This window comes from Ceratina calcarata, unplaced genomic scaffold (genome assembly GCF_001652005.2).
Source record: "Ceratina calcarata isolate Rehan_Ccalc_2016 unplaced genomic scaffold, ASM165200v1 scaffold363.2, whole genome shotgun sequence".
Taxonomy (NCBI): Eukaryota; Metazoa; Arthropoda; class Insecta; order Hymenoptera; family Apidae; genus Ceratina; species Ceratina calcarata.
In genome coordinates, this window is record NW_017159356.1 from 266,083 (window position 1) to 280,590 (window position 14,508).

A 14,508-nucleotide genomic window follows, 5' to 3' on the forward strand; every position below is an offset into this window, starting at 1 on the left:
GTGACGGCGTCGTCCTTGCGACTGCCGCCGGCACGACGCACGGCGCCGGCCAATGCGTCGCCATCTTGCGGCCGCCGGCATTATGTGTTTTTTAGCGAACCCGCCACAGCAACCACGAAATTGCACGAGACACATTTTCCTCTACCCCTTCTATTTTTTTATTTCTTCCTCTCGCCTCTGACCTCCTTGTTTTTCCACTCGCGACTTCCCTGCGAAAACCGAATGGGAACAATTTTATCAATATTGTTTCACGCGCTCCGAAAGTGTTGAAACAAAATTGCATTTATTGTACTTATGAAAATTTAGAAAGAATGAATTTATTGCTCGTAGCAATGAAATCTTTAAATGTAATTAATAATTACTTATTAATAAACGATTTAATTACTTATTAATAAACTATAAATTAATAAACGATTACACTAAAATATTTAAATTATTTATTTATTTTTTATTTCCAAGATCCAAGTTCATTAATTTTATCGTCGATTGAAATTCCTTGAATACTGTCATTATGCATATCGTCATTACATAGTTAATTCCAATTAATCAGCTGTTACAAATCCGTTGGACGTAGTCAGCGATCCATGACACCGAGCATGATCATCTTAAATAAACGACAGGCGTAGCGAATATGTTAACTAGTAGGAATGAGTCACGGTTGACTTATAACGAAAGTGTAATACGACTAAAAAGATATGACATACTCGCGAGACACAATGGATCATAAAAAGCATGAGCAACATTATATCGACGTGAATATTGCGAAATTAAATAATTACAGAATAGAGTTTATCGTATATAGTTCTTATCAGTATCTTATCATAGGGGCAAGGCATTTAATAAAAATGAGGATTCAAATCTGTAGCATGAGGAATTTAACGTAACCGATGTGAACCGAGAGGAGGAAAATGCGAGATAACAAAATAATTCCTCGCGCGCTGTTCCAATCCAATTAATAGCGTCGAGGGAGTTAATCGAATAATAAATAATGAAACCGCGGCGTATAAACAACATTGGCCTGCTCTTTGTGACACGCTTCAATCACTCTGTCCCATATTATACGAAACGAATCTTCGTTTTGATAGATTTGCATCCGAACAGAGAAGAACACTGACTGATTGGAAGAACCTGATTAATTAAATAAACGCTTCCTCTATTTTAAATCGAATTTCTGCTCACTATCTGTGTATATAATTATAGCAAATTAATTACTCGTCAATGTTTAATCATTTACAGAATTTCGTATAAGAAATGTCAGCAATCAATAGAATTGTTAGTACGTCGATAAAAAGGAATGCTTAGAGAATTGATTCTGTAGCCATTGGTACTAAACCGGTCGGTCGTGATTAAAATCTTTTATCGTGCTGAGCGATTGTATCAAGAGAACAATCGGACTTGATGAAAAATCTTTGTTGCTTTATTTAGGCTAACGACAGACGGTCGATCCAGTTTCGTGAAAAATTTCCGGCAGACGATTTCTGTTCTTTATTTCAGTCCCTTGTTTCCAATTTAAAATATTCCTATGAATGCAATTTTATGATATTACAATACTTCAATCAATTAAAAGATATTATTTGCATCTATTGTATTAGAAATAAAAAAATTTAATTTGTTTTAATTAAAAAAAATATTCGTCAAGGAGCTCCACGGGGATAAGAGCTCACTTAATAATTCCCACAATTTCTACGTGCATCCAATTTCCCTTACAAATTCTCTCTATCCGTGTAATTTCATTCACGGGCACTGAAGAACAGCTTTCGACCCGGTGATTCATCAACCATGCGCGGGCTAATAAACAATATCACCGGATCGCGATTCACTTTCGCGTCACGGTTGACTGGAATTCTTTATCGGCGGCAAACGATGTCTGCCTGCCAACGACGATCGATCGTGCATACGCTAAAACGTGCAACGTACCTACAGCGAGGTTTTATTAATAATGCCGTCGCACAGTGCCGACTGGATATAATCGAACATTATAGACGGGCCGACGCGACGCAGTTATGATCGGAGCCGTCGGTTTATTGTTTTCTCGCCCCGCGAATCGTAGGTCATAATGGACTTATCGAACCGGGGGTTCAGCTTGGTTAATGCGAGGGCGACACGTAATTACATGTCGCTCGCAACACCTGCGATTGTTCGAAACCTTTCACACCTCTCGCAGTTACAGTTTGTATAAAATCTAAAGGGCTACTAAAAAACAATTTTTGAATAAACCCAGCAAATCAGATTTTATGAGAAATATGATTGGATCAGAATATTCGATTGTAATTTCAGAACGAAAAGTAGGAGAGCATTAAAATTCGGCACAAAGGCTTCGCCTTTCTGGGAAGAGGAATCAAAATTCATCGCGTCTAAACGTTGCCAAAAATATACGTCTCGCTTAATTCGCGCCAGGGAAGTTAAACAAGTTATATAAACAAGCCATTATAGAAACGAGCGAGTCTCCCGTTAACGTCTACCGTTGCCTCTCGCGACAAATACGCTCCCTGTATTTAACAGATTACTGGTAAACGAAGAAAAACGGGCTGCCGGGGAACAGACGCTGCTTGAACTTGACGCTCGTTAATTAACCAATCCCTGTCCTGCGACACGTGCTGCGATCATTACTTGAAAAGTAATTTGCACCCCTTGTGTACATTTGATACAATCCTCTAACAGTAATTGAAGAACGGAATAGTAAACGGCATTGTTCTGTGTGAAATTACAATCGAAAACAAATAATCAATGGAACGATAACTTCTACATTTATACGAAGAATCAGTGAAATTAAATAATCTAGGATTTAACTATTTTTATCTTCTAGGCAGGAATCGAAAATTTTATCCCGAATTCGATAATAAGTATTTACCCGTTAATAAAACAACTTGGAAATTGATAAGATTTCCTACTGTAAATTCGTGCAGTACCACATTGCGCGATAATTTATCTCTGTGAGTGATTTGCACGCGCGGCTGGACACGGTACATCAAAGAGAAGCATGTTTCATCGGGACGAGCAACCATGCAACCAATTGATTACAGCATTCGCATATTTCCATATCTGACGTACTTACGTTCAAGGCTGCCGGTTCCAATCGCGGCGCCAGTCGGCATTCAGTTAGAAAATAATCTTGTCCTCTTCGAGCTTGTCTTTCAAAGCTAGCTAGATAGACGTAAACCACAGCTGGCTAATCGAGACTAGTTCAGGAACCAGTTCTGCGAGCGGGAGTAGATACTTCCGTCATTGAGCGTTTTATGCGCGGGCCGGAATTCATCCTCGAGCGTTCATTCCATTCTTCTGTCCCCGCTTACGCACCGAGGAGAATTTTCACATAAAATTCGAGCTGCAGATTGTAAGAATAGCTCTTTTTTATATTCGCAGAAAATAATACAATTTTGAAATAATAATAAAAGTTAGANATAATATAAAGAATGGCTGTTTTAATTATCATCATCGATAAAAGCGCGATTAGTTGGTCTACAGGAAAACAGTCCTGCATCGAAAATTATATCCGAGCCCCCTCCCGTCCTCAAAACCTCATCAGTCGGCGACAAAACGTCTTTCAGCCCTCGCGACAAAACCTGCCAGCCGCGCCGCTATGGAAAATGTCCCCCGGAAATCGGCGACGCGGTTGATCGACGCCCGCGGTTCACCGGCCGCCTCCCCCCGTTTCCCGGGTTTATTTCACGACAAGGCGGGAGGCGCGAACCGACGCGTGCGTTTGACAATGTTTCGCTAGCCGCGAAACATTCCAGATGCCGCATTGAAGGCCGTAAATGACCGTGGTAAAGAGTCACTCAGAGGGAAAGGAGGACCGCTCGTTACGGAAGGGTCGACGTACCGCGTTCCCTCTCCCCGCGGATGTTAATTGAAATCGTAGAATGCAAAAGGGTGCTCGTGCTCTTTCACCCTCCGTGGCAATTTTACGCGGGACGCGGGCGTCAAAGCCGTCGATCGGATTATAAAAACGAAACGTCGTGACCAGATGAATGGCCTTTAACAGATTTACAGCTATTCAATATGAATAAAAAGTATTCCCGAAGTACTTAGAAGAAATAATACGGGGATAGGCAATAAGCCCTTCCACGCTATATTTATTATATTAATAGTGTTGTTCAAGGAGGCATCATTAATTAAGTCACATTCATTATATTATATATAATTTTATAAAAAATATTGATTTTGCATGGAAGATTCATATTCTGTCATCTATAGAGATTCGACTGTTTCACTCTGTACTTCATAATATGTGATACATGCACCATCGAGAGGAAGTTACTAAAGAATAACAACGCCCGCGTTAATGTGCGGCAGGCGAAGAGGGCCTGGCAGGACCTAGAATGACTGAGATGGAGGTATCCTGTTCCTCGTCAAGTACTCTCAGTATATTCTTATTTCCTGCCGCGAGGTCCCATAAAGCTGCAACTCTTTAACAATTTCTCCTTGATGCATGTACCAAGGAACGGTAATATACCAGTAATGAATAAAGAGGAAAGTAGTATACTAACAGGGAATAAGATAGAATTCCTATCGTGAGAGAATACCCAGTTCCCTACCTTACCACATACAGATATTTCAACACGCACAGAGTAGTCCTCAGGGATCCACGCAAAAACACATTTTTTATAAATAAATATTCGAATCTCTTTTATATTACATAATACAAAAAAATGTATGTAACAATATATATATATATATTGTACCTTAACTTATTTAACGAAATCACAGCATGCAAATGACAATATTCAAATTTGATGATTCTGTTCAACATTATTTTGTTGTTCCTTTTGCTCCAATCTCTTTTTCCTCTTTAGAGCCCTGTAATGCTTCGAGCCATTCAAATGATTGGTCCACTGAAACTCTCCAACGCATATCTTGTCGCAAACCTGTAAAAAGTTACAGTTTTCGATTATCGACGCAGAATCCAACCGATGAATCAAGAATGAGACGTCTGATAATTACTTCGCAAAAATGAGTCTCTTCGTTACTGCTGTCTGTCCATTTCTTATCCTGGACAATTTCGTTCAAAGGCTTCTGTTCTGGTTTTTCACCTCTCAACACAGCTTCGATTATGGCTATCGCCGGATCGTACACGCGAGCGTTCCACTGACTTAAGTCCGTGCAATCCAAAGCATAAATCGGTACCTGCAATCATTAAATAGAATTCAGAATTCTACTTGAGCTTAAATAAATATATTAAAAAAATAAAAATATATACCTGTCTATCACTACGACGAATTAACCGATTCATTATCCACTTCTCCTGTTTCTTCGCGTATCTTTTGGTGACCAATTTTAAATCGTCGATGCCTTTTTTCAGTAATTCTTCACCCTGCAACAAATATTCAAATACATGATCAAATGTTTGACCACTTTGAAGTAAGAGAAAACAATAACTTATTTATGATTGAATTCTTGAAGATTTTATTTGGAAAATCAATAGAATGTATGAAACCAGCTAATATCAAGCGCATAGAATGTCTCACGAAACAAAGACGCCGCAGCTGCGGTGAGAAACGTGACGACGGTGCATCTCACCTTTTTCTCTTGCCTCTCCTCTTCAGACAGCACGAGGTAATCGTGAAACTCTTTGAAGCCGATGCTCTGAAAGATGCCTGTCGTATAATCGGCCGCCCTGGAATGTAAACAATCTCATGACAGACAAATGCAACCCACGAGTTTTCAAGAAATTTAAAGTTAATTAAAAAGTATATTTTATGCATTGTTTAATATTTAATTTTACATTCCTTTCATCGAATCCATGACTTCTAATGGAGTCCTGAAAGTAATTTAGGTATCATTTCATCAGATACTATTATTATTAATGCTAAAGAATTAGAAAGATATTCATAGAACTGGTCAGGCTTTAAACGTCGCCTTGCAAGCAAGTTCCCGGTTCGGATTCACTCGAGTGAGACCGCGCCGGCAGGAGACTGCATTTTTCTTTAAGCCGGCGTCTTATCACGGACGTGATAGTGATAGTGATAGCGAGACCGAGGCGAGGCGAGTCGCGAGGCCAAGTCGAGCTTACGTGGCGGGAAAAAGTTGACGCCACGGCTTGCTAGGCTCGCACACGTGTCAATGCCAAATAAGTACTTGTGAATGGCAATCGGTGCCTCTAACGAACGACTGCGAAGGCGTACGTACTTACACGTTTGGTACGTATTTCGTGAATGGGCGTGAACGAAAACCGATTTCGCTCCTTTCAAGTGTGTCACATTTTCAATCTCTATTGGAGATTCGTATGGAAATCTATTTATGCAGTTTACTACTTGATGTTTCGACTGGTTCATTCAGAATGACCGGAAACTCGATGCGACGTTAAGATTTATCGTGTTGCTGATACAGTGTCACAATGTGGATATAACAAACACTCTGCTTCATTAATACACAGAAATATTCCTTTGAAATTGAACATATGTATATTTTATATGAAAATATGTTAAGAATCAGGTTTTTCGTTAATTATTTTCTAATCTAAGAGGCCAGAATATCTGTATTTTTAGACACCTGATACCAAGCTTGTTAATATCATTTTTCTATTAGCACAGATCTGTCTGTCGACAGAGTAATATCTCATTATCTTCATTGAAACTAAAAATAAGGAATCGCACTCGAAGGCAGAGATTAATGGCCTCATTACAAAAAATAAGATGAAAAGTTAATTCTTTCTCGACACTCATTTTTCTTGTTCATTGTCACAGCTATATTTCCAAACCGTATAGAAGTGGGGAGTTCTATTTAAAATTCGCGAGTTCTCTTTGCATACAGTCTGACCAGACAATCTCCTATTGTATTCCTCCTCTACTCATAGAACCGTGCATACCTTGTCGCTCTTTATTGTAATTTTTCATTGAACTATAATCCGTGTTTTGAAGAACGAGCGCACACGTCGCGTTTCCCACGTTTACTCCGCGATTTCATAATAATTATCGGTAAACAGGGCTGATAATGGAAAACGCGATTCACGCGACGATACGGCCGAGAAATACGCCGGCATTACAGCAACATTCGAAAGCGACGATAATTTTTGGTGCCAGCGACGGGTGCGTATTGATAGCGGCAACGGCCGCCGCGGTAATTAAGATAATACGTGTGACAGTAATCATTAACATGAATACGTAAATGCTCCAAACTATTTTTACTACCTGTTGCCAGGCAGCCGGGAATATAATTTACTTGCTTTCAAAGGTTAACTGGTACAATTCGTTACGAACCTGTGCTTTATGAATAATTAAATGAATAAGATTATACATTAGCGAGGTAGATTTATGGACTGTTTTTCTATAATAATAGATTTTGTGTCAGGTAAATAATTGGTTAAAAGAGTCAACAAAAATGCACGTACAACCAGATGATTAAATCCAATTATATAAAACACGGTACATGATGACGACTTAATTTTTCATTAAAAGACCAGCTGTAAGGAGAGAACCAGTCCAGATTTCTTAAACACAGTCGGAGAACCCGCCTCCTTTTGAAAGATACATTTTTTTATTACACACAATGTTTCAGTGAGAGTCGATTGCAATTAATAAGCGTCTTGAGCGCGACGAGATCAAGTCCTTCAAGCCGTCGCAACCTTTTTACGGCTGAATGAGAATCGCCGCTCGACTGATAGCGACAGATTCGTTTGATAATCATTTCGCATTGGCCGTAGTGAAATTTTACACGCGCCGTTTCGCTCGATTGCGTCGAGGCATGTCGTTTTACCGCTCTGTCACTCTTTCCATGTAACCGTTGTCCCCGTGCGCTAGTAATTAATTGCATCCCATTATAATTGCTACTATAATGAAATGTTTCGTGGCTTGCCCAAGGCAATGTTTTAAACAATAATTAATATCGTGAAAAATTGATTTGTGTTGAAACGGTACAGAGAATTGGTTGAACGTAGGACGTTAACACTGATCGGGGCACGACTATATCAATCCGAGAAATCGAGCGAAAGGTAAGAGTTAAGAAGAAATTAACCGGACGGAGAAGTGCGTGACCAGACACGATTAATTTGCGAATGAGGCGAACGTCGTACTCTGCGTGTCGATCTTGTGTTCAGTCGCTTTTAAACCGAAAGAACGAGTACTGCGAGTAGATAATAATTATCCGCTCGTAACGAGCAAATGATATTATGATATATTCGTGAAAATATGTTACTAACAATGAATACGACTTCGACCCTAAATCATTCTTTCTATTATTGATGATATGTTCAAAGAAAAAATTTATTTAGACTCGATACGGATTGATTTAACATTAAAATAATTAGAGTTTCACTTTCGTTATAAATACCGCAGCGAGAAAACGAGTTTAAGAACCTGACGAATGCATAAATCGATTCGTTGAACGCCACAGGTGCATACTTGATAAGAATAAATTGATCAACGTCCGGTTGCTTTCTGGTTGTCCCATGATCAATCATCAAAATTCCGCGGCTATCTCGAGATTCGCCACACATGGTATCCGTTATCGATCTCTGTATATTAGCAGTACAACACGTAATTAATGGAAACGTTCATAATGAATGAAAGCCGGTTAATTAGCATATGAATGCGAAGTTACGTGGAATTAGCGCTTATGATCAGATTCACAAGAAATGACTGCATGCAAGATTTATTCTGTTTCTTATGAATTTTCGTACGCACGAGTTTCAGGAAAACCCGAGGGGAAATCCTTATTGAATGATTTAGAAATTTTCTTAGTCATGAGTGCAACTCGACTGTGATAAAAATATATAAAATATCTGATCAGTGTTCTTAATTAAATAAAAACTAATTGGTTTTTATATTTATAAATTCTTTACACTTCTACAGATTTTTATTCATTCATTTGAGAAATAATGAATATGGATTGTCGACAACGAAGGCAGTGTTATAATAAATAGTATTCAGTGGCAGAAAAATGCGTTTACACACAGGATGGAAGGACTGTTGATAATCTTGATCTGACGATTTTCACTCAGCCGGAAAGAACAAGGAAAACGACTTTATCTCGTCGTACACGCGACGCGTATTAATCGCGATCAGCTTTCATGTTACATTGTACCAGAAAGCAGTTCAGTGTTATTAATGATTGAGTCAATCGTTGGAACAACTATCATCCTTCATTCAAACAAATATTGATTACCAGCGAAACGATTTTAAAATTGCATATACTTTTGTCAGGACATAAAATTTAATACAAAATTGTACAGAATATCATAATAGAATGTTTCACGTGACGCAGAGTATTAATTTTAATTCAATGCTAAAGACTGAAGCTAAGGGTTAGATATGTGTCTACGAGGTACAAAACGGTACTGGAGCATCAAATAATCAGTGATAAGGTATTATAATATTCATGCAATTAGCACGCCGCGCCGCGGTCTCGCGTATCGAAACGTCCATGTATATTAATCGCACCTGCTTTCTGAAACTTTGATGTTTCAGGCTGTGACGTCACATCCGGCAGAAGTCGAGCAGGCAGACCATTTGCATAATACGAGACGTACTTCTTGCTGAAATGAGCAAGTGTCGGGCTGCGTTCACTCAGTGCGTGCACTGCCGAGCAGGAATTATCAGGCACGTTGCAATTTTTAAGATAAAATCTTGTTCAACCAGGCAAACGTTTAATTGTAAACTTTCTATACCAATAGTCTTGTGTACAATGAATAAATAAATATAAATAAAAAAATATATATTGCATTGGAATAAATACGTAAAAATGTTTTTTACTGAATATTGCTAATTATTCTCATAATTGTCGACGAGGATGTTAAGTATCGATCGAGAAGATATGGTCAGAATTGTGGAAATGGAACGAATGTGCAGGGGTGAGTGAACGATGAAGGAACTGCGTGATAAAGAGGATACAGAAAGGGAGAGGGAAGAAAAAGAAAAAGAGAAAAAGAAGGTATGCGGGAAGTAGGGTAATGATGGAGAACGGTAGCTGAGAACGAAAGGGGTGAAAGTACAGAAAATGTGTTATACGTCACAGGCTATGTCTACATAAAGAAATGTGAATAAAATTAAAAAAAGGATTATATACCATTTTGCATTACTTTTGTATAGAATTCGATCTAACTTCTTATATTAATATAAAATAGATTTTCTGATTCTCTTGTTTTAAATCAAAACTTTAGTCCATTTCGAATCTAGAATTTCGCACTGTTTTGTAAACTTGACCGACAGTCGCACGTTTCCTCGTCGTAGACACATTTCTAGTAAATGGCTCGCCTTACAGACGTTCACACCAAGTCATCGAATTCCGCGAGAATCAGGTAGCAGCCGAGAAATGCTTAGCTTATCACTTATCGTCTTTACCCGTGTAATTCGTGCGAATGTAAAGTCCTGTGTTTCGCTGATAATGAGTGCAAGTTCAAGATCGTGGGTTCATTATTCCTGTTGCATTCGCGAAGATTGCGTGCAAATATTTATAATGAAAATAATTGGTATTAATGTTTGCACATTTTAGTATAAAATAAATATGAATGATTTTAATTCAATAATCTTTCATGTGCTAAAATAAATTGTTGAATGTCGTTAAATTATTTTATCAATTTCTGTCAACTCTCTGTGCCTGCATTAAATAATTTGGCGAGGGATAACTCGCTTTTGAATTAAGGTGTATCATTAATTCTGGTACACGATGTTATAACGCGAATTACATTGACAAACCACTTCATTTACTTGGTCAGCGGTCAGTTTACGAAGGAATTAACGAATAAAGGGGACAAGGGGAACGAGAAATACCGCGTCGAAGGTTTCTTTACTTGAATTTAGCATTGAAACGCAGTGGAGTAGAATTTCTGTTGTGGGAATTTTCACTGCCAACGGAATCCGCTACGTGGAAATTGATTCGCGTTGAGGAAACCAGATTCGACGAGTAGAATGTGCATTTCTTATCCTTCAATATATTTTCAATAAAGATAAAATAACTTTGTTTTATTCAATTCCCAATCCTCGTTCATTTCTTAATATAATATGTAATAAAAACTAGAATGCATATTTGTATTGCAATTTATGTACATATACTCGACCTACAATATACATATAGAACTTGTGGCTGATAATATATGTACATATATTCCCTATAAAAAAAACACGGAAACTGGGTTTATTGTTTTTACTCGGTCTTTTCACCTTTTTTTATCATTATCGAATATAAAAAGCTGTACATTTATCGAAATACGTCGATTATCTACGCACGAGTGAATCCGGAAACAATTTTTCTCCAATTTCTTTGAATTCTTCAGCATAAATAAAAGCAAACTCGCTCTTATTAATGTTTTATATATGTGCCGTAGAAATCTTATGCATCTAAAATCTAAGAATTTGAAGAGAGAGGCACTGTTGTATGTTGAGTCATTATTATACGTGAACTAGATTTGTAATCTAAACCTGCACATAAACATTACGTTTTTATGGACAAATGACAAAATGTATTGATAATGAAAAATCTTCTGTTAAAATATTAGCAATAATTCTGTAGCTTTGAGAATTGCTAAACATAATTCATATTTTACAACGCTTACATCTTAATATTGGATACGCTTTTTAGCAATATCCGTAAGATGGAATTTTCGCAACGATTGACACGCCAATTAACGTTGTTCGATGCAAATTCTGATGAGAAAACTGGGTACAAGAGGAGTATGCTAATGAGTACATTAAATGAAGGATAAATGAATAAAGATTTTAATGCTTTCTAAAACGATAACGGAAATTTTCGACTCGAGCTCTTTCTCAATGAATCATTGGAAGCATATAAATAACTTGCATCTAATAAAAACCCAACATATGTATTATTAAGCACTGGACTGAATTTTCTAATACCATTTAATAAAAATCTGCAAACTAAACGAAACTGTGAATCGTAAATGTAGACTGAATTAACAGTTCCACATGAGAATGATTAATATTTCAACGGTGGATTACAAAACCCCGTTTCAATCCTCTCCCAGCGTTCTAAATTCGCTTAAAAGAAACGCGTTCATCGTAGCGCGAAGCATTTAAAAACCAGCGTCGAATATCAACGATCGACTTCCTAGAAAACAAAAAGGATAACGCGATTATCATTCAGCGTAGTTGTGGTTCGTTTTCCTTAATATTCCCCGGTGATCTCGCGCGAGCAGCCGCGGAGGCCGGTTACACTTCCAGCCGTACTTTTCATCGCGGTTGGCTACTTCCTTTATTTTCTCTCGGGCATCCGGCCGACGCGCTCGCGATTTCCGGAAGCGAGTAAGGCGAGCGTACCCAGGGGCCTTCCTCCTTCATTCACAAAGGCCTCTTGCGTACGGATCACGTGCTCCCCACGCACACGTGACTCGTCAATCGCAACCAACGTCGACCAATTCGATTTCTCAATGATACTTTCAAGTAATCGTTTCCTTACGTTGAACGCAATCGGGATTTGCATATCCTTAACGAATTCAATATTTCAATATGTATCTACATATATACTGCAAACTCGCTCTTATTAATGTTTTATATATGTGCCGTAGAAATCTTATGCATCTAAAATCTAAGAATTTGAAGAGAGAGGCACTGTTGTATGTTGAGTCATTATTATACGTGAACTAGATTTGTAATCTAAACCTGCACATAAACATTACGTTTTTATGGACAAATGACAAAATGTATTGATAATGAAAAATCTTCTGTTAAAATATTAGCAATAATTCTGTAGCTTTGAGAATTGCTAAACATAATTCATATTTTACAACGCTTACATCTTAATATTGGATACGCTTTTTAGCAATATCCGTAAGATGGAATTTTCGCAACGATTGACACGCCAATTAACGTTGTTCGATGCAAATTCTGATGAGAAAACTGGGTACAAGAGGAGTATGCTAATGAGTACATTAAATGAAGGATAAATGAATAAAGATTTTAATGCTTTCTAAAACGATAACGGAAATTTTCGACTCGAGCTCTTTCTCAATGAATCATTGGAAGCATATAAATAACTTGCATCTAATAAAAACCCAACATATGTATTATTAAGCACTGGACTGAATTTTCTAATACCATTTAATAAAAATCTGCAAACTAAACGAAACTGTGAATCGTAAATGTAGACTGAATTAACAGTTCCACATGAGAATGATTAATATTTCAACGGTGGATTACAAAACCCCGTTTCAATCCTCTCCCAGCGTTCTAAATTCGCTTAAAAGAAACGCGTTCATCGTAGCGCGAAGCATTTAAAAACCAGCGTCGAATATCAACGATCGACTTCCTAGAAAACAAAAAGGATAACGCGATTATCATTCAGCGTAGTTGTGGTTCGTTTTCCTTAATATTCCCCGGTGATCTCGCGCGAGCAGCCGCGGAGGCCGGTTACACTTCCAGCCGTACTTTTCATCGCGGTTGGCTACTTCCTTTATTTTCTCTCGGGCATCCGGCCGACGCGCTCGCGATTTCCGGAAGCGAGTAAGGCGAGCGTACCCAGGGGCCTTCCTCCTTCATTCACAAAGGCCTCTTGCGTACGGATCACGTGCTCCCCACGCACACGTGACTCGTCAATCGCAACCAACGTCGACCAATTCGATTTCTCAATGATACTTTCAAGTAATCGTTTCCTTACGTTGAACGCAATCGGGATTTGCATATCCTTAACGAATTCAATATTTCAATATGTATCTACATATATACTTATGTAATTATGAATAAAAGTGTATATTTCATTCCAGTGTTCATTTCAATTATTAGGATCTATGTATGTCGACTATACATGTGATATTGGCTTGATACAAAAGTTAGTATAAGGAAGTACTCAAAGATACTATCAGGATAATTCGAAAAAAAGAGGAGCACATCTTTTTTTTATTTAATGTAATTTACGAGAATGCAAGGCAAATGAGTTGTTAATGACTTAGCTAGGAAAATTAATTCCTGCGTTGAGAAGTGCACTGACGTAAAAGTATCATCAAGCATAATTTTTAAATTAGTTTCAGCGTGTATTCGATGAAAGGTTTAAAAATGTGATAGCAATCTTTAAGAATCATTTGATTGGTTTTAAAGTCTTTCTTTATAAACGAAAATTCTTATGATGATTATTTAATGAATTTAATGATTATTAAACAATTACTTAAATATGATCCATAAAGAAATTAAAACATGTCCTTAACAAGATATCAGCTTAAAGTTTATAATTATCAACTTAGTTGAGCAAACCACAGAAACTGAGTGATAAAAGAAAATTTCAAGGAGAACGGTTTGATGGAACGGTCTGGCGAGCACGGGATCGGGTTAGGGCACTGAACGAAAACGGGAGAAAAACGAAGAAGGATAAATCCTTGAACCGGTGCTCGCGTGATAGAAAGCACTTACCCTGATATATACATGTACATATATACACTTCCGTTCATAAACTTTAGGACACTTCCAAAAAATCTGATAAATATTCCATCAGAGACCAACTCAGTCAAAACACAATAATAAATTATTAAATAAATCATATAATTCCAATCATATAACAAGACTGCAGATTTTATGCAATTATAAAACGATTGGATCTGCAAAAATGATAAATGCCACGTACAAATAA

General features: G+C 37.7%; 1 protein-coding gene across 1 annotated transcript in view; it reads right to left on the reverse strand.

Annotated features, from left to right (window-relative positions):
• Positions 1–4,612: 4,612 nt before the first annotated feature.
• LOC108625513 (tRNA dimethylallyltransferase) overlaps positions 4,613–14,508 on the reverse strand; it is an 11,649-nt gene continuing 1,753 nt past the window's right edge. Inside the window, exons 3-6 of the mRNA XM_018025580.2 lie at positions 5,521–5,617; positions 5,201–5,314; positions 4,945–5,127; positions 4,613–4,868 (exon numbers count right to left, since the gene is read on the reverse strand). Of these exons, the coding sequence (XP_017881069.1) occupies positions 4,728–4,868; positions 4,945–5,127; positions 5,201–5,314; positions 5,521–5,617 (535 nt within the window). The 3' untranslated portion in view covers positions 4,613–4,727. The remainder of the gene's footprint in view (positions 4,869–4,944; positions 5,128–5,200; positions 5,315–5,520; positions 5,618–14,508) is intronic.